The sequence below is a fragment of the Anabrus simplex genome, chromosome 6, assembly GCF_040414725.1.
Source record: "Anabrus simplex isolate iqAnaSimp1 chromosome 6, ASM4041472v1, whole genome shotgun sequence".
Taxonomy (NCBI): Eukaryota; Metazoa; Arthropoda; class Insecta; order Orthoptera; family Tettigoniidae; genus Anabrus; species Anabrus simplex.
This window is the reverse complement of record NC_090270.1, coordinates 206388074-206408726: the sequence shown is the minus strand read 5'-3', so window position 1 is coordinate 206408726 and position 20653 is coordinate 206388074. Positions and strand designations below refer to the sequence as shown.

Sequence of the window (20653 nt, the reverse complement as noted above, 5' to 3'; positions counted from 1 at the left end):
CTTCTGGGATACGGTATGAATACTTATGTCCAGACAAGTAGTGTCCTGGAGTACGAATTTGTTGCTTTGTTATGTACTGTTATTTACTTCCACTTTATTTTATGCTCCTTAGTGCACACTGCTATACACGGTATACGTTTGGGTTTGTAATTTTGACCTGTACTCCGTATTGCTCCAGCAATAAAACATTTTGTATTGGATGGGTAGGGGTATGAATACTTTTGTCCATATCTGTATGTGAAGTGAGCTTTTATGTCTATTTAGGGCTGACTGGAGAATGTGTGTTTAGCTTCAAGGGGTGAGGTTTGAGTCAATGGACTAGCAGGTAGACTGGTTGAAGGGATGGGTGGGGAAGGGGAAGTATGACAAGGATAAGTATTGCTATGGTCCGAGGGATTACTGCTGTTTATGGTATGCATTGCCAATTGCCAAAATGAAAACTAACTAGAAGTAAAACACAGCATGCGAATACATCCAATGAATAATCAGCAATTTACGTATTTTAGATAGTTAAATTGTCTTATCAAAATAATAATAATAATAATAATAATAATAATAATAATAATAATAATAATAATAATACCTACGAATCAGTCCTCCAAGAAAGACTCAATGCGTGGAAACAGTACTACTCTACGAAATCAAAAAATGATTGGGAAACCTACAAAACCCAACGTGCCCAAGCAGCTAGGGTGTTCAGAACTAAGAAACATAAATACGAAAAATCTCTCATTGAAAAAGAACAAAACTTTAGGAAGAATGAAAGCAGAGAGTACTACAGAGCCTTCAAACGCAAACTCACTGGCTATAAACCACCATCTCTATGCTTTGAGCGAAAGGACGGCACACTGGTGACGTCAAATGAAGAAAATTGCAGCATTCTGGCAGATTACTTCAAGAATTTACTTAATTGCTCTAAACCGCAAAGCGCCATTGAGACCAAGGAACCCTTACTCAGGTACCCAGATTCCAGACCACACGGCAGAGATGAAATCAAGCGCCACATTGCCCGTCTCGAAAATAACAAAGCGCCGGGGGAAGACTCAGCAGTAGCAGAACTATGGAAATATGCCCCAGAGGAATCACTTGATATCTTGCAAAAGCAAATAGAAGAAATTTGGAACAAGGAGACCCTACCCGAAGATTGGAAAATAGCTTTGATCCATCCATTACACAAAAAAGGCAGCATGAAGAACATCAACAACTACAGAGGAATATCTTTGCTACCCGTGACTTACAAAATTCTATCACTTGCCATCCTGGAGCGTTTGGAAGCACAAGTCGAACATCAAATAGGTGAATACCAAGAAGGGTTCAGAAAAGGTCGCTCAACAGCTGAACAGATCCAAAATCTCAAAACGATCAGATACTGTACACTAAGATCCAAGCAGTATGTGTCTTTGTGGACTTTAAGAAAGCGTACGACTCCATTGACCGGGAAGTCCTGCTAAACATCTTAAATGAATCTGGAGTTGATTTTAAACTGCTGGCATTAATTAGAGCCACCCTGATCGATACAAAATCCAAGGTGAAGTTCCACGGATGTCTCTCGCATTCCTTTGACATCAAAACAGGAGTCCGACAAGGTGATGGGCTATTCCCGATACTCTTCAACTGTGTTCTTGAAAAGAACATCAGAACCTGGCGGGTGAGATTGCAGGAAACCAACTACAGTTCATTGAGAATAGGAACCGAATCCAAGGGGATCGGAACAGACTGCTTAGCATTTGCCGATGATATTGCTGTTCTCTCAAACGACATAGAAACCGCTAGAGCTCAAGTTGAAATTTTAAAGGAAATTGCCGAACGAACTGGTTTGTAGATATCGTTTGAGAAAACAGAAGTAATGACTAACATCAAAGAGGCTCCACCAAAACTCCATACAAAATACGGGGACATCGCCCGAGTAGACAAATTCAAATACCTGGGTGAGATAATCATGAAAAATGGACTGGACAAAGAAGCACTTCAGGAGCGAGTACGCAAACTGGAAATAGCATACCAAACATCCCGCACAATCTACAACAAAAAATGCCTTTCCCAAAACACGAAGATACGTCACTATGAAACAGTTCTGAAGCCAGTAGTTCTATATGCAGCCGAAACCCTGTCTCTAAATGCCAACAAAGGACTCCTTGAAGAACTGGAGAAAAGAGAACGCAAAATTGTGAGAGGAATCTTGGGATCAAAGTACAGAAATGGAATCAATCAAAAGAGATCCAACAAGGAAGTCTACAGCAAAATAGAGAAAATTACCGACACAATCAGAAAAAGACGGGCATGATTTTACGATCATCTGAAAAGAATGGACGGAAGAAAGTTAACTAAAGAAATCTTTTACTTTTTGCTTCAAACCCCAAAACCACAATTCCCTGGTTTAGAAATACCAAAGAAGACCTGCAAATGCTACATATCTCAGTTGAAGACGCCCTTAACAGAGATCTCTTCCGCAAGAAAATATTGACGAACGGGCTAAACCGAGACGAGCAACCGAAGAGAAGACACGGTGCCCCTTGGACAGAGGAGCGTAAGCAGGCCCACTCACAAAGAATGAGGGAAATTTGGGCTCTAAAGAAGGCCAAGTTCAGTGTCAAATGCAACAAGACTTAACGTGGTCCTTGATGGCCCCAGCGAATTATATAATAATAATAATAATAATAATAATAATAATAATAATAATAATAATAATAATAATAATGTGCAACAGCAGATTAGACGTACCGAATAACTCGAGTAGGAGTTTATTTTACGTAGTGTTGACGTTAGATATATGTAGATGTATGTAGACGTAAAAACGGGGGCCTGACTTAAATTAGAACCCGTTAAGAAAATGTATTAAAGAGTAAGTCGATCGACAGGTGGTATGATAAGAAGACAAATAAGCTAATAGATATTTAGACCAATTAATACGGTAAATAGATGGATAGGTAGATAGATGATAGGTAGGTAGGTAGGTAGGTAGATATATATATAGATAGATAGATAGATAGATAGATATTCTTAAACTAAATAAAACGATAGCTTCTCGGCTGTGACTTACGGTAAAGGATGGGAGTGGACTCACATTGTCAAGTGATAAAGCAGCACTGCAACAGAAAGCTTCTGCCATACGCACGCTCTTACTTTCATCCCGTCCGCCTTCTTGATTATGATGTCTCCTGAATCAGTCCAAGTGGTTGTAAGTCCAAAACGCTGGATTGCTGTCTTCAAGATAGACTATCTGATAGCCGTAAGAACTTCACGGATTGTTGTAGATGATCCTTTCAGTTTCATTTTCTTTGTGAAGACGTCATGCCGTGAGCGATAAGACACAAATTTCGCTAGGATAGGCCGTGTTTTCCCTGGAGATCGAGGTCCTACTCTGTGACACCTATCGACGTCATTAAGTTTCACATCTGCACCTACTGCTTTGCACACGTTCAGCACTAGTTCGTCGCAGTTTTCGTTCGAACTTTCAGGGATGCCGAAACATTTTACATTATTTCTCCTGCTGTATTGCTCCAATGAATCACACTTTGCGTCAATATCCTCCTTCTGTTTGCGGATTTCCGCCTCCTTCTTATCAAGTTTTTCAGTTAACTCAGACAACAGTTCGATATTAAATTTTAAACCTTTTTCAAGTTATTTTATGACCACTTCTGTTATGCGGGTCGAAATGGCCTGCACAATTTTTTTCAAGGATGCTGACCGAGTTAATGAAGTCGTCCAGCGCGCACTTCACGAGGCGGTCTACGTTGGCAGCACTGGTAATGGCCGGGCTTCCAACTCCGTTGTTTCGGCGACCCATTTTCTTTACAACGCGAATTTGGAAGAAAAAGAAATCAATGCCAACAAAACGTGTGTGTATATTGATCGGTAAACACAAATGTAACACTTCCGCAAACCTTTATCACTCTCACTGCTGTATAGCACCTTCCAATCACTTGATTACTGTGGAGCCACACTCACTCACTCACTCGCGTCCGTCACCAAGTATTGCCTCTGAAACAAAAAATACAACCGCATTCCCTCTAAAGAATTACACACGAAACAATTATTCGTACACCATTTCCAGTCCGAGAAGTTTGTTCATTTTCCAATACTTCGTCGGGTTCACCTTTGCCTTTATTATTGCCTGCAGTCGTTGTGGGATGGAAGCAACTAAGTTCTCGGTAACCGATGACGCAATGTTGTTCCATTCTTCCAGTATGGCAGTTTGGAGATCATTCCTGTTGGAGATTACCCTGGATAGTAATTTACTGCCCAATATCTCCCATTCTTGCTCTATCGGTTTGATGTCGGAGGACTGAGGGGGGGGGGGGGGGAGAGGAAGATGCTTTGTCACATTCTACAATATCCACATCTTTGTATTATGGGCGGTATCATGAATATGAAATATGTTCCAAACAAAGTTTCCTAGCACTGGGTTTAAGATGGGGTTTGATAATATTTATGTAGCATTTGTGATTGACGGTTCCATGTATAAAACACAAATTTCTGACACCGGCAGCACTCATGACCCCCTAGACAAGAACGGAGCCCACTCCATGTTTGACTGTAGCAGTGAGATTTCTGGGGTCCAGCTCTATGTTCGGTTTTCACCACACTAATCTTCTCCCAACGGAAGCAAATACGTTGTATATACTTTCATCGATGAAAACCACACGCTTCCAAAACTCGTCCGTCTTATACACATGTTTTAAAGCGAATTCTAGGCATTTATTGCGGTTCCTTTCACTAACAAAAACATTCTCCTAGACACTCGACCAATATACCCTGATGTTTTCAAGGTATTTTAGGCAGTATTCGTACATAACTTAACGCCCCGCTTCTCCAACTCGGCAGCAATCTGATGGGTACTAGCTTTCGGATCCTTTTTCACAGTTCCAACAATAAACGCCCTGTCCCTCTGAGACAGTACTTGGGGACGACCGTTTCTGGGCCTGTTCTGTAGACTTTCAGCCACACAATACCTGTCAATGACGGATTGAACTGTCGACCGAGGTCGATTGATTATTCCTGAAATCTCAGACAGGGACTTGGTTTCATTGTGAAGCTTGATAATTATTTTCCGTTCCTCGTATGTTTCGTGCCTCTTTCGTCCCATTGCGCTTGTTTGGACCTGCGTCAACTGCAGGCGTACACAGCGATTGCACGTGGACTGCAGTATTCGCGTGCTACTGCATGTACACGGGCCTGGGAAGGGCCCTGCATGTGACTATAAGGACCTGTTTCTTGGTGTACGAATACTTTTACGAGGTGCGTAATGTCATACTCAACCTGCACAATCAACGATCTAGACCTCTTGATGCAATGAAATGGGGCAGCGGACGTTCAGGCATTACGTCTCGTTCTATATTAAGCCATACAGACCCAGTGCATATCAATATATTTATCCAGAGACGCCATGAATGTATAACTAGTCAGCATTTTCAAGTGTACGAATACTTTTTTTGAGTACCGGTACCTGTACATACAGGAAGTGAACTGGCAATTAATGCTTAATTACATGTTACTTTATTTCATTTTGTTGTTTCGTTAGGTAGCACGCCGTCAAGGCCATGGCACCAAAAAAATGTACATGACATGCAGACCGTGACCACAGCGCTGATTGAGTGAAAGTGAGAAGATGCTAGACTGGGTAGCCTACAAAAAAAGCGGCATCTCTATGTCACGTGATTATCTAAATATGCCACTGGCCAAAAATGAGCGACAGTCGATATCAGCTAACTCTAGGACTGCGATTCATGAAACAGTCTGTCCATTCATAAGAGTAGACTCGTATTTTAACGTCCGGCTCTCAAGGAGAGAAAGAATGAGTCGTTCAAAACAGTCGGTTCGTTCGTGAACGACCAACCACTACAATGAACAGTGCCAAGGTCAAGGTGAAATGCAAGTCTACGGAACACTCGGGCTCCGCGTATGTATCGGCAATGAGTGTAATTGGTATAATAAATCCCTATTCTTTTAAGTTTTATATTGGTGCTTCATTACGGTAAACGGCCTACTCCTACATCCACATTTTCCTGATCATAAAAACATGCACAAAAGTAGCTAATGCTATGGCTTGGTGGCTGAGTGGAAGGGATTATACAGTAGCTCCACAAACTATCACTCGCCAAACTATATCTTTTGTACGACATTTCATAGCTGAATCAATATAATTGATCAAGTTTATACAATGTAATTGAACACCTATTTCATAATAACAACGTTGACAACACAGCAACAAATATATGTTCTACATTCTGATCGGTTCATGTGTATGAAGAGTTACAATTGTGAATCCATACAATTTATATAGATCGAAGAGAAACACACTTTCTAACATATTTACTGTATTACTATAGCTTCATAATTTCGGAAGTAGATGGAATCCACTCCACAAAGCGCCGAGCACTAACACAGACCACCGTGAAATGAATACCGGTGAACACAAAATATGTTTTGCCAATATCGATAACAGTTTAATTTTTTTACCATCAGTTCACTATATTTGTAAAAAACAGCTAGCAGGCCTAATTTAATTTCAGAAGACATTAATTTATTACTTCAGACATTCAAGATGAAACCTTGAGATATCGAAGAAAAGATTTTATAAGCCATAAAAATGGAGGTGTACTTACTAATATTGCATCTCGCACGTTCTTTTTAATATCCTCTATTTTCTGCTTTTTCTCTCTGAAACCAAAACAGAACACTTATACAGATACACGTAATCTCCAATCTTCCCTATGGTCTGAAATGAGTGCAAACATTAATGGCCACCAATTACAAAATGTAATAAAACAGTACCCCATATCGCTACGCAAAATCATTAAAATTACGGCTGTCGATCAACTACAATTTTAATCGGTTAACTGAATGCATTTAATCGATCAACCGTATTCATTTTGTGCATTGTTAAGAAGACCATATTATTGGATTATTATTATTATTATTTGTCCGACTCGTTGGCTGAATGGTCAGCGTACTGGCCTTCGGTTCAGAGGGTCCCGGGTTCGATTCCCGGCCGGGTCGGGGATTTTAATCTTCATTGGTTAATTCCAATGGCCCGGGGGCTGGGTGTTTGTCCTGTCCCCAGCATACCTGCAACTCACATACCACACATAACACTATCCTCCACTACAATAACACGCAGTTGCCTATACATGGCAGATGCCGCCCACCCTCATCGGAGGGTCTGCCTTACAAGGGCTGCACTCGGCTAGAAATAGCCACACGAAATTAAAATTAAATTATTATTATTAGTATTATTATTATTATTATTATTATTATTATTACTTTAATGCAACACTACATAATTTCAACAACAAAGCCGTCGGCTGGGGATGCTGACCTACTACAGTACCCAGGAGGCAGTGGGATGGGGAAATGTTTTTTTCTTGCACGAATTCTTGGAAGTTTTTCGGTGTCCCCTTTCGTCTTTGTTATTTACAAAAGGGACTGCAAGTGTTAAAACCAGAAACAATTGAGGCGTAGCGAGCGACAGCGATCTTCCATGACTTTCTCTCTCTCTCTCTCTCTCTCTCTCTCTCTCTCTCTCTGTATATATATATATATATATATATATATATATATATCCAGAGTTTGGTGTTTGAACTCCTGAAAAGAAATCTAGCCTGTTGGCATATTATTTATTCATTCTCATTACCTTAACATGACTTCCGTTAATTCTGAATTCTTGAAAATACATGGCATCGTTTTTTAATATTCTTGAAAAATGAAGACCATAATTTTGACATAAGTTGAAAGGAAAGAAATATATCTGTAATACTATTTTTAAGCATAGTTATGGCATTACGATTTCAAGGTTGTGAGAAAATGTAAAACAGAAATGATAAAAATCCATGGATATACAAGAACGAATCAAGGGGCTTAGGAACCTAAAAGAACTAAATCTTATTTCAATGATATTTAAACGACATTATTTCAAATGCTGGATTATTTATTTTTCTATACTCACAATCATGAATCTGGATCAACCCCATCACCATGTGACACCTGTGGCTGGAGTTCACTGTAGACACAATGATGGTTTGGAGGGATGTAGGGCAGCATGCTCAAGAGATCTTTGTGTTTGACAGCAGCAATCTTCCTTCCTTTCTACAGTTTTCTCCAAGTTCTAAACTTTCAACATATTGGACAATTATCTTCCCGTTGTTTGGTGTTCTTTCCTTTAGTTGGTCTACCTGTCGTGTTCATAGTAACTTGAACTTTCTCCCATGGTGCAAGTGATGAATAATAGGTCTTGTATTGGATTAACCTGGCTTTTTTGTTTTCTACTCGTACTTTCAAAACAACAAACTTCCGGAGCTGTATCCTCTGTACTGATTGACCACTCATTTTCCTAGTAATACAACATGTTGCAGCTTGAAAATCGAAAAAAAATCATCTTTCGCCATCTTTACTACACGAAAATGATTTTTCACTCGTGCATTCTGAACCAGTCGATACCAATCCCCAGGAGTGAAAACATAATCAGTATTCCGAATTTTCATGTCTATTACACCGAAATTACTATCACACGGAAGGAATGTGTGACCTGGTACTATAGGTCACTCCATGTTAAGGAAACAAGATTGCTCTTATGACAACAGGGTTGCCACATCGAACGGTTATGCTCAACAGCAACATAGAAAAACCGTGGCATATATATTGGTGAAACTCAGTCCTTAAGTTCAAAATAAAAAAAAAGAAACTAAACTGCAATTAAAAAAAATCTAAGGTACATGGGCTGTAAAGGCAGGGAGGGAAGGGTATTTATGTTTATGTTTTCACATTGGTAGACTAATGCAACAAAAATACCTCAGTATCTTAGTTCAAGGCAAACTGGAAGAAAATAGACAACAGGTAATTTTTATAGGCTCGGGGTGAGAGATGCAGTTAATTGCATTTCATAAATGTGTCCAGGCAATGCCGGGTGCTACTGTGCCGTCATATCGACCCACGAAAAGAATGGTAACAAATGCGCTTCAGAAACAAAAGCTAAATAACAAAACCAAGCAGAGATAAAAACCATAGCGAATTGCTGTGTCAGTACAAGTCATGCCGTGATGTATCGCTGCACACCACTGCATCCAAATCTTCAACAACTACGGCTGTACATTACGAGAATATTAATACATACACCCAAATAAATTGATGACTTCTCCACAACAGTTATAACCTGTCGGCGATTCACAGAGTAACGCATTACGCGTTGCATGTACTAGAGCAACTCGGAAGGAAAATGAAGGAATTGTGCTTCCTCCCCGCAAATGTTGGCTAGTTATGAAATAGAAAAGCTTCATTAATTATTTTAATAACTCACGGGCAAAAACATGCCCCATATTTTCTTCATTTCATAATAGAATCTAAGAAATTGTGTGAGAAGATTGTATGCCTGTGTAGCACCATACTGATGCAAACGAATGACTAGCGGTATGAAGTAGTCTTCTTTAGATAACCTCGCATCACATAACGTTGCACGTGCCTGTACGTGGCATCTTGAAACCTTGAAACATATATTAAATTTGTTATTCAATATAGTTCTGTATGTAGTATATGCAACACTTTTCATTCTATTTTTGTAACTTTCTTCCTTATATAACCTACACATCTCAGCTACCGATTTCATTGACCGAATAAATTTCCTAATAGACTTCTTTCTCGTGTAATGACTAGTATACAAAGGACATTTCTTTAAACGTTCAATCACTTTTTTCTTAAGTACTGAATACTTCTCTTTCTACTTTCCATTGTCAAATTGAGGAGACTATACTGTGTTTCGTTTGTCATTCACATCAATGCCACTATCACTGCACTCATCAACCTGATCCTCGGACTTCTCTGCAGATTTTTCTTTCCTGTCCCCTCCGACTGTAGACCACTGTAGACATATCTTTTCGAAATTCCGAACTTGTTACAAAATCCTTTAAAACACACACTCACAGACATACCTTCTTTCTTCACGGAATAAATGAATGAACATTTTCGTCTACTCACTTGACTTTGATTTTGTAATCGTATACATTCCGACTGACAAGGCTAAATAAATATGCATTTTGGAGGTTGTAGTCACCAATCTTGTAGAACTCAGTAAAAATACCGTCTTTCTTATCTGAACCGAGAGTGTGAAAGTCACATCATGTGAGGTTAGACTTGTCCGCCTTCGTTACACAGTTACAACCTTTACAACTCCATTTTACAGGTACAACCTTGTTTGTTTTAGATCTACTACAGTCGAACACCAGATTTCTTCTAACTTTGGCTTGTGTCTTTCTCCAATTGTCTTCATTTCTCTTCCGTTTTCTCGATTTTTCACAACTACTCGGAACTGACATAAACCATAATAATGTGACTACAAGCGGGTGCAATATTTGGTTCAGGGAAATGACGTTCGGCATAACTCACTGTCGCACAGCACTAAGACGAATTTTCATTCTTATGTATATCTAAACTTACTAACAAATAATGTAAAGAGGCTATGATGAGCAACATTTTTAAATGTGATAGAAAATACCTAATATAATATAATTACGCAAATATCTAAAAAGAATTACCAAAATGTGGCACAGTCCACCATCGTTCGCTACGCCTCTTTGTAATATTATACTCAACATCCGCCCCTCTGTCTTCAGTCTAGGAAAAACGCACTTGAACTAACAAGTCTGTGCTTCGAAAAGATCACACTTTAATGGCAACCAAATTTTCACCTGCCGGTGAACGAGAAATAACCAGATGCGTACACCACGTAAGTTTCTTTCGATACACGATTAAATTTATTCGGTTCTATCAACCGATGAAAGAACATTTGATCGGCTAATCGAATTTTTAAATTGATCGGTTAATCGCTTGGATTCATTCCACAAAACTATTTAAATACTCGCATGCATCTAGTTATGACTTTACAAATATAATTCATATACGCAATATAAGCAACGTATTAAGGGCCCAATAACGAATAACATTCGCAATATGAGCAATGTTTACGGTCCCAAACCATGACTAATTAAATCGTAAACTGCAAAAATCCAATGGTACACATTTTGATGTATTTTTGACTTGTGATATCCTCCAGACCAGAATATTATTTTATTCTTAAAACTTTCTGCCGAGAAAATAATATTACAGCCAAGTAGAAATGTAAATACAGAATGCCTTCACGCTTTAGCACAACAGATCGCTTGTTTAAATTCATTTCCATTGCATTTTAAATCTATCTTAATTAGCTATAGAAAAACTCACTGGTCACAGTCGGTCTTTAAAACTGGAAGCCACTGGTCAACGGAAATAAAATAACTTCAAAAAAGGAAGACATCAGCATCCCTACTAATAAAAAAACATTAACCTAAAAGACCTCAAAACACATACACGAATCACCTGGCATCTCCAACGGACAACTAATGAAATTGATAGAACACGGTAAATAATATTACTGGAAGTAATTATTTGAGTTATGTAATAGATGTATTGATCACGGTGTTTCTAGAACCAACATACCTATACAAACATTTCCCCGGATAAATCAATACTGATATACCGAAGTAACTTGCAGCCAACAGAATTGCATACAAGTACTCGGAGGAAGAAGTTGAGTCTGTTATGCTGTGAGACAATGGCACCTATGCTAATGCATTTATAAATATCTGGATTTGGGATTTAGAACGGAAAGATTTTAACCCACATCTCATCAGATTCCTTTAGAATACCTACTTCCAATGCTCAATTCGTGATATAGCGGGGAAAAAACTCTGAAGAGGGAGGGGTAGAGGTAGCTACTGCATTCACATGCAAAGAATAGAGGTTAGTGCGTTTCGATAGACATGCTACGCAAAAAATATTGCAACTGTAGTTCAAAACCGTATCAAAAGACAATTACATATGTTTATCATGAAAATGAACTAGGGTAAAACAGGGGAGACTGGCGCAGGGGCTAATGGACAAGATGGCAGCCGCGCGCAACAACCTTTGATACCTTGAGGTATTAGGATAACGCCACCCGTTTCGCTTGCCTTCTTCCAGTACGTAAACATATGCAGCGTATTTTTTAAATAGCAGATGAACATTTTTTTAGTTGAGTAGCTTACTTTTTCAGATAACCGGATACTACGTAGCCGCCTTTGTTTTAAAAGGGTGATAACATAACAATTCTAAGAACAATGCAAGCCATTTTTATAATAACTGTACGAGTTTGAACGAGTTCTTACTGGTATTTAGATTATGACAATACTGGACGTAGTGCTAACTTGAGCGAACTATACCCCAAGAGCTAAATGCCTGTTGCCGGTCACGTGACTGATGCCTTCGCAAAACGCGGGCGATTTGGAAAGTGGGCGAGGCTGCGTGACACCTGTCACGCCAAGTGGGGGCGTGTGCAACGTTCTCGTGAGCAATTTTAAAAACTAGGCGGCTACGTGTGCAGGCTTGCCAACCTGACAGAGGAAGTGCCAATCTTACAGACAAAAGTTCGATGCCGATAAGACTCCAAACTTCACTGTTTTACTAGGTAAGATTTGATGCTATTCACTGTGACAAATGGCAACAGTTAAGCAACTTCTTCTTAACAGAATGCCCTTCCTTTCACGAGCTCGTAGGCATCTGGCGCAAGGCTACTATGAAAGATGGCTGCTATACATTGGCTATATGGAAGGTTTTATTCTCTCTGATTAACGAACCGTTCTTTTATGTTGTTGATTACTTAGCAGCTTGTAACATCGCAATCATCAGCCCGGTGTTCTTACATGTATGTAGAATTTGTTTGGTAACCTGTGTTACTGTATTGACTGTAAGTGCGTCAAAATGTACGTGTCAGGGAGACGGCGAAAACACCCCTTAAAAATGCAGTACATCCTCAACCGATGGTCGTAGAAAATAGATTTTCTGCTAACAATTGAAGCTGGGCGCTAAAGATTGATCAGTGAGTTGTTCATCTGAGCTGCACTGTGCTGTTATCTGGCCCCATGCGTGCTAATCCCTATGTCGAAATTTTGTCGAAGCAATTGTAAAGCGACAATGTTTTGAGTGTCAGTTGTTCTGCTTGGACCGTTGAAGAAGACACGCCATGCCCTGGTCGCTGGTGGAAAGTTTAAGACAAACTAATAAAAGGAGGAGAGATGATGCCAAAATTCTACCCAGGGTGATCTAATCGCCATCCGGCGATTGCGCCGAGTTTTGTTGTGATTTTTCCAGATCACTGTATTCTAATCTATTGGAATTACTGTAAGTAGCTACTCAATGTTTCTTCGTCCCCTGGATTGTACTACAGAGATGTCTTCGATGTATCAAACATAACTAGGCTAGTTCCGACTGAATAATTAAAATTTTATTCTAGTCATGGAAATTAGTCGACTGATTATCAATCAAGATTTTTAAATGTGAAGGGTGTTGGCTGATCACGTATTGGTGTTACGCATTATTTTCGGGGCTCTAGTTAAGCCAATTAGCTGGTAACATTTTGGCTTCGATTACCTTCTTTGTAAATTATACCTAATGGAGGTGAATCTCGCGGAAATTATACGTAAACCAAATGAGTTGGAAATTGTTTCTGGTGGCTATCCGGTAATTCTTTGGCAGCCTTGTTCCTCCTTCTTGGCCATGTGAGCTGGTTGCCATAGGCCACATTTTGTAATCTTAAATGGAGGTATGACCTCTGTTGACATTGAAACATGCGAGCTTCGACGATTGAGTCGTGATTGTTCTGTTTGATGTCGTGGATTGCATTTTGAGTTAAGTTGCCTGAATCTGTATGCAATACGGTTTTAATTGAATTGTTATTCTAAATTAATATTGACTTCGGGAGTTATTTCTTTCCTGAGTGTATCATTGCGTGTGTTCTTTCCGATATCACATTTTTGCCTTATGGCAATATTATATTTGCACTTCTTATGTGAGCATTGGAAATCATGGAAAAACAATTCTATACTCAACATTAATCTGTTATATTTCGAAGTTATTCATCCTATTCAAATTAATTATTTGCGTGAAGATGATGTTAAGCTCAACTTTAATCTTCAAACAACTGATTATATCATTTCTTGGAGACATTGATGTGTGCATAGTAATTGGGTCGACCTTTAACCATGAATTTTGAAAGAGTTTCTAAACTCATTGATTATTCGTTGTGATTTTGAAAAAAAAACCATTCTAAAGTTATTTAATTATTCATTTTAATTGAATTTAAAATTAATTAAAATGTTTATTCTGGAGTTCCGTCTATTTCTTATTTAAGTCAGTATATATTTTTTTTACTAATCCGCCTGACCTCAGGGCCCAGGTTGTTTCAATTCATTCTTGCTTCTACCTTGAGACAGTTTTGGTGAATACATTTACTTGTCTCGTTGTGATTTTATTCATGCGATAGTCCCATGTTGTCCAACAACTATCGCTAGTGAACACCTTGCAGATATGCGACAAATGGTGACATCACTCATAAGAATAAGACAATACGCTGTGGTGTTAGCAGGAATATCTTCAGATGTTTCAAATTCTAAACGAATATCGACAGGAGATTATTTTAGAGATTCTTCATGGTAAGAGCAATCTATAACTACAATCGGTGCTTTATTTCTAAATTCTTCAGGCGAAAATAGCCGACGATCTTTTTTCTGACAATACGTTGATTGGAATTTATAAAAGATGTCATAGAGCAATCCAAATTTTTTCTCTCAAATTTAATGTCCATGTTTGCGTAGGGATACGTAATTCCGTTGAGATATAGTCTAATACTTCTTGATTTACACTGATCAAACCGTGAGATATCTTTTTCATGGTTGAATTTACGATGGGTTTGAAATCCACAACTAATATATAAGGGCTTTTCAGTAAAACGTGACGCTTTAACTGCCCAGCTGTGCTTGTTTGTAGGTGATAACACAGCTCCCAATTTCGAAAACGTATAGGTAATGGTGTATCATTTTCTACAATCTTGAGCAATCGAAGTTTTTCACGATCAGATACTGTTACACGTGGAATCCTGTACAATATACGATGAAGAGTAATTTTCGACTCTACTGATGATTCTACTGCTTTATGAGCATTGTAATAACTTCGATCACGTATCAGAATTAACTCTTGTTTTGCGTATATTATAATACGTCTAAAAGCATCAGCTAAACTGAGAATATGTTTTAATGGTTACATACCACAAAAGTACCGTCCTGATTAATCATCCATTTGTTATTAGCTTTCGGACACCATCCTGCCACCCGTGAAATATTATTTTAGTCACTATAAGAAGGGTAGATTTTTTCTAGTTGCTTTACGTCGCACCGACACAGATAGGTCTTATGGCGATGATAGGGTAGAGTTTCATTGCACTTGTAATACCAACATTCTTCGATCTATTTCCACATTCTTTACTTCGTAACGCGCTTCAGAAAAGATAAAAGCTAGACTATGGTTGTTTAGTTGAGATGTGCTTGATCCACTTCCATCTGCCTTATGTAAGCGTCCTTCAATATAGAGGTAGCTTTCGTGTGGTAGGGTGTATACATCTCGCTGATTAATGATAAAGCGAATTTCGTCATTGTTATTGAGTCCAAACGTAAAAGCTAGAGAAGAATGAAGCTCACTTCGTACTACATCTTCATGAGTTTCTACCGTGTTCATGACGTCTAGCATCTCTTCAATTTTGTTGCAGTAGCGTATAACCTAAATCTAAGAGAATCTGCTTATGGGCATCTGTTAACTCGTTGAGTCTTCCCAAACATGCAGTATATCTCCTGAATGTACACCGTGTTTTATAGATATTTCATACTGGTTTAAGATGAAGCTTGTAACCGATCTAAATTAATGAGCTGATTATGTTTCTTCACAAGCCTAAAAGTGATGTTACTAATGTGTTTTACAGGCACAGGATGATAAATAACTATTGACGGTTTCTCAGGAATAGTGTAACTACTTTCCTCTAATAATGAAGTTGTGCAGGACGCGTGAAAGTTGATTACTATACAAGTCTGTAATAAAATTACAAGTGGTGTTTACATCATGATCATCGAAGTGTTATAGGTTGATCAGACTCGTAACGTACGTTCGGTATGAGCTCTCTTGGTGACAATCCTAGCAATCGTCCAATCGGAGAAGGTTGTGATTTGAATTCAATCTTGAAATGAAGACTCAATGACACATGTATGTGTGATGTTGCTCACAGTAATCGAGAGCTTGTAATTATTATTACTCTCAACAGCATACTGTTCAGTTAACAGTTTCAATGTAGTCATGAATATCGTCTACTGAATAACTGCGTGATGGTAGCGTTAGCACACACTCATCGTAATAGAACTTGTTTAAGCCATCGCGCACATTATAGATTTTATTGTAGCTTTCGAACGACACAAGTCCAAGACTATGTGGCTGATGACAAAGTTCAATCGGTGGATTAAAGTAGACGGTTGTTTCAGGTCTTTCCCCGCGTACAGCGAACGTTCTTAGCCCGTTGGTTATCACGAGCACACTAATGCTCTTTGTCTACTGTCTGGGTTTGATATAAGAACATAAGACATAATCGTCCGCACATGCGTGTATTGAATTTTCGCCTTCGGTTTTTATTGTGTACTATGTCTGCACTGCTTCCGAAATTACGTATGAGCTCAAATGGAGGAGGTAAGTCTCCATAGCTATCGAAATACTATGCTTCAGAATTACGTTTTACGTAGGCAACGTAGTAAGTTCCAGGTCCGCGACTGTTGTCTTAATTACAGCACTCTCACGTTTATGTGGGCATGCTGGTAGTTGATAGCGCATACACACACCGCGAAAATAATGAATTTCTAGTTATTCAGAAAACGTAAAAACTTCTTCGTGGGTTAGAGCTCGATGTGGCACTGCAGTCAGTAGACGTTTTTGGTGATATGAAGATGCCAAGCCCTTTTTTGTATGGCGCTAGCTTCACGAGTACGCCTTTGCCTCGAAATGCAATTACCTCCAATGTCTTGTAATGACGTTCATTCGCTTTCAACTGTTGCTTCGCTTCTTCTATAGCCTTAACAGTTCTTGCTACAGAACTAGCACCACCCAGCAAAAACCCTAAAGCTATTAGTCCAGCTAACAACGCAGGAAGAAATCATCCTCGTTTTGGCACAGGAATAATTCGTGCACGTACACAAAACACTGCTCTGCACTTCGGAGAAATTCTCGCTCTTGCTGCCCGTAGTGCCTTAGTAATGGCTAGCGGATTGAATTCCCCTAGAGTAGCATTTCGTGCAGCCCTTAAAATTCATTTCCATCCAACAGTTTTAGTTTTCTTCTTCATAACGTTTGGATATCGTTGTTTCACCATTATGTACACGTCTTCACTCGTCAAGAGTGATTTATGAACTGACAATAAAATTACTCGTCCTTCGTTTATGTTTATATATATATATATATATATATATATATATATATATATATATATATATTCAATTACTATGAAGATTATAAGCAAGCAAGACACACTACCTGTTAGTGACAAAGTACCGCATCTCTTACCTAGTTCTGGTACAACTACACAAAGATGTCATGGAACGCTGTTACCTTTTACTATTCGATGTATTATAACCGGCCCATCGGAATGCGGTAAGACAAATCTTTTACTCACACTCATTACCTCTTTAAATGGCATGCGCTTCGAGAACATTAACGTTTTCGCAGTCACTCTATCAACCACTATATACTATTCTACAAATTGTAATGCACGATCTGGTCAAAATATTTGAAATATTTTCAATTTAATGCACATGAGCAAGTACCATCACCGGATGATGTGCTTCCCAATTCTCTTGATATCCTTGACGATGTCGCTGCAGAACAGGAACACGTTATGTAGATTGCATCTATTTATGTCAAACGTATACTCGTGTGCCTAAGCAATTGATACGCGACAACACAAATATTGTGCTTTTTCGGCAAGATGAGCGCAACATGCGACATGTGTATGATAATCATGTTAACACTGATATGAGATTCAATGACTTTAAACGTATGTGTGCTACATGCTGGTCATCACATCGTTACGGTTTTATAGTTACTGATAAAGAAAGTGATGTTCATTATGGACGGTATCGCATGAGTTTTGATCATTTTATGTGCATCAACACAGAATTATAGACTCCACTTGATCAAAAACCGCCACCATGACAACATCCAGCAAAGAGATTACACAATATATAACCCGAGCTTGAAACAATATTCGACGAAAATTTAAAGAGCTTAAACGTATTCAAGCAGACACTGATTTATATTTGAAAACGCAACTAGGTACATCACTGAAAGAAATTTATAATTCCACTTCATCGCACAAGTCTACTACAAGTTCTGTTTCCATGCAAATACCATGTGATAAAGAGAAGCAAGAACAAGAAAAGCCTGAAGAACAAGAGAAGCAGGGTGAGAAGAAGCAGGATAGGGATGAGGAAGAACTTAACGATACTTCACCATCTAAGCGAGTTAAGTTTTTAACTAAAGATGTTTTTCTAAAACACCTACTACATCACCACAAGATCTACCTTCTTTGTCTGAGGTTATGATCACACCAGAGTATCGTAATCAGTTTAAGACTTTTATTGAAAATACCTATGGATCTATCTTTGCTCCTTATATAGAAAAACTCTTTACAGGACGAACTGACACCACCTACGGTATTCACTATGAAGAAGACTGTTTCTGGATAGGTGATGCAAATCTTAAGATTAATGGCAACAGTCACACTTTGAAAGGTGTTACCTATAAACCTATTAACGGTCTCTTAGAACCTCTTTTCTCACGAATACCTGAAAAGGATAATAATTTCACAAGATGATCTTAAAAATTAAACCAATAATTTTTGCTACTGACGAAACACGACGTTATTACAAGAGGACAGAAGCTGTAAATGCAAACTCACAGAAGGTTAACGATAACACATGACATATTTAGGATAAGGCTGTAAGATAAAAACTGATCAATGCTCGAACAGATACAACGCAAGAAAATGGAACTTGAACTCACCATCTAGAATAGCTCGTGTTGCTATTAGATTCAGTTCCTCCCAAGGAAAAAATCCTATAAAGGGATTATACCACACATTTCTGAGTCATTATCAGCATTGTCATCCTTGTTGAGGTTTCGCTCACGCTTGACCGTAACGAAATAATGTCTTCAACATAATCGTCTGAGATACTTTCCCTCTCCCAAACTTCACTTATCTCGGATTTTGTCTCACAGCCTGCACTTACACGGCCTACGACTTCCCACAGAACACTTTCAACTTCCGAAGCTTGAAGAGTCGGTTATTCGCAGGTAAATATTCCTTTACTTGGGCCCAAGTGAGTTTTATGGCGTGTAAATGTAATTGGTATGTGAAAGGCGAACAACTTTAAAGACCATGCCTCCTACCTATTTCATCCAGCGCGTAAACTGGGTACTATAGCTTGTTTTGTTTCACGAGATTCATGAGGTCCCCCTTCCCCATGTTATCGCGAACCGAAATATTGTGCTCCTAGGACCACTCAATCAACTCATTACTTCTAGCCGCCAGTGTTCGTGCTTTGTCAAGAATGACCGACTGAACTTGACACAGACCGCGAAAAGAACTGAGCACAACACACAGCTGATAGCACGTAGTTACAGGAAACAGATCGACAACACTGATAACCGGAACTAGACTCATACGGGCTCTACCGGAGCGATCGGCTGCCTATGACTGGCTGTTTACTAATTCACTTAGTCTCCGCAAAAAGGTAGCGCTCAAATGTCAAGTCGACTCAAAAACTTAACTACACAAGCCTTTGTTGCCGTATGTGACGCGTTATTACACGCGGAAAAGATGATATCTGGCAGACAGACTTAGTAGAAATGAGTCCATATGCCTCTAGCAATAAGGGGCATAAGTATCTACTTACTGTCATCGATGTCTACTCTACGTTTGCTTTTGCACAACCTGTGCGTTCTAAGACAGCAGCTCAAGTCAAGGATGGATGCATTTAAACATATTGTTGAAAAATCAAAACGCTGCCGGAGGCTTCTTCAAACCGATCAAGGTGAAGAGTTAAGGTAATATTAAAGGCCCTATACCAACAATGTTAAATATTCTACAATTGTGACCCATTATCTCAGGAACTATTTAAGATAGAAAGCCGTAACTTTCATCAGTTTTACACAGAACCTGTGACAGTTTACTGATCTAGATTCAAGCAGATCAGATGATTAGGAAAAAACTGTATTTTTAAAACATTTATTTTTTAAGAAAATATTTACATATTTCTCGTCATAAAAAGAGTTCTACCGGTGAAATACAGCTGAGTGTAGATCTACATATGCTGTACCTTATTTTTAATAGTACGTGTAAAAATTATATTTCTGTTGTGTCTCATTTCTCAGAAAAAGGGACAAATGTGTGGAAAAAACTCAACTGAGAAAAACTGAGTTAAAGTTTCATGATGTCAACATTCCTATTGTTTGTTGATGATCTACTGCTAATAGCATCCTGCTTCATAGTCTGAGCCTTCTTCTTCATCCCTGATACCTAATTTCTTCCTCCTCTTCTTTCTTGCCACCTTAGTCATTTGTTCAGCCGCAATTTCAGCTTTGCGCACTCATTTGTCAAGGTGCAGCAGGGCTATTTTCCATGTTACGTCCTATCTTCACTCCGAGCTTATGGAGGACCTTGAACCTACCCTTTGTGTCATCATCTGATACATGCAGTCTCAATGCTTTTATGCCAACAAAGTCATTT

At 38.8% G+C, this 20653-nt stretch overlaps 1 protein-coding gene across 2 annotated transcripts in view; it reads right to left on the bottom strand.

Annotated features, from left to right (window-relative positions):
- The window catches only part of Galphas (G protein alpha s subunit), a 525522-nt gene that overhangs the window by 261531 nt on the left and 243338 nt on the right, over nucleotides 1-20653 (bottom strand). For both annotated transcript variants that reach the window (XM_068228382.1, XM_068228383.1), the window contains exon 3: nucleotides 6606-6660. In XM_068228382.1, coding sequence (XP_068084483.1) covers nucleotides 6606-6660 — 55 coding nt within the window. The remainder of the gene's footprint in view (nucleotides 1-6605; nucleotides 6661-20653) is intronic.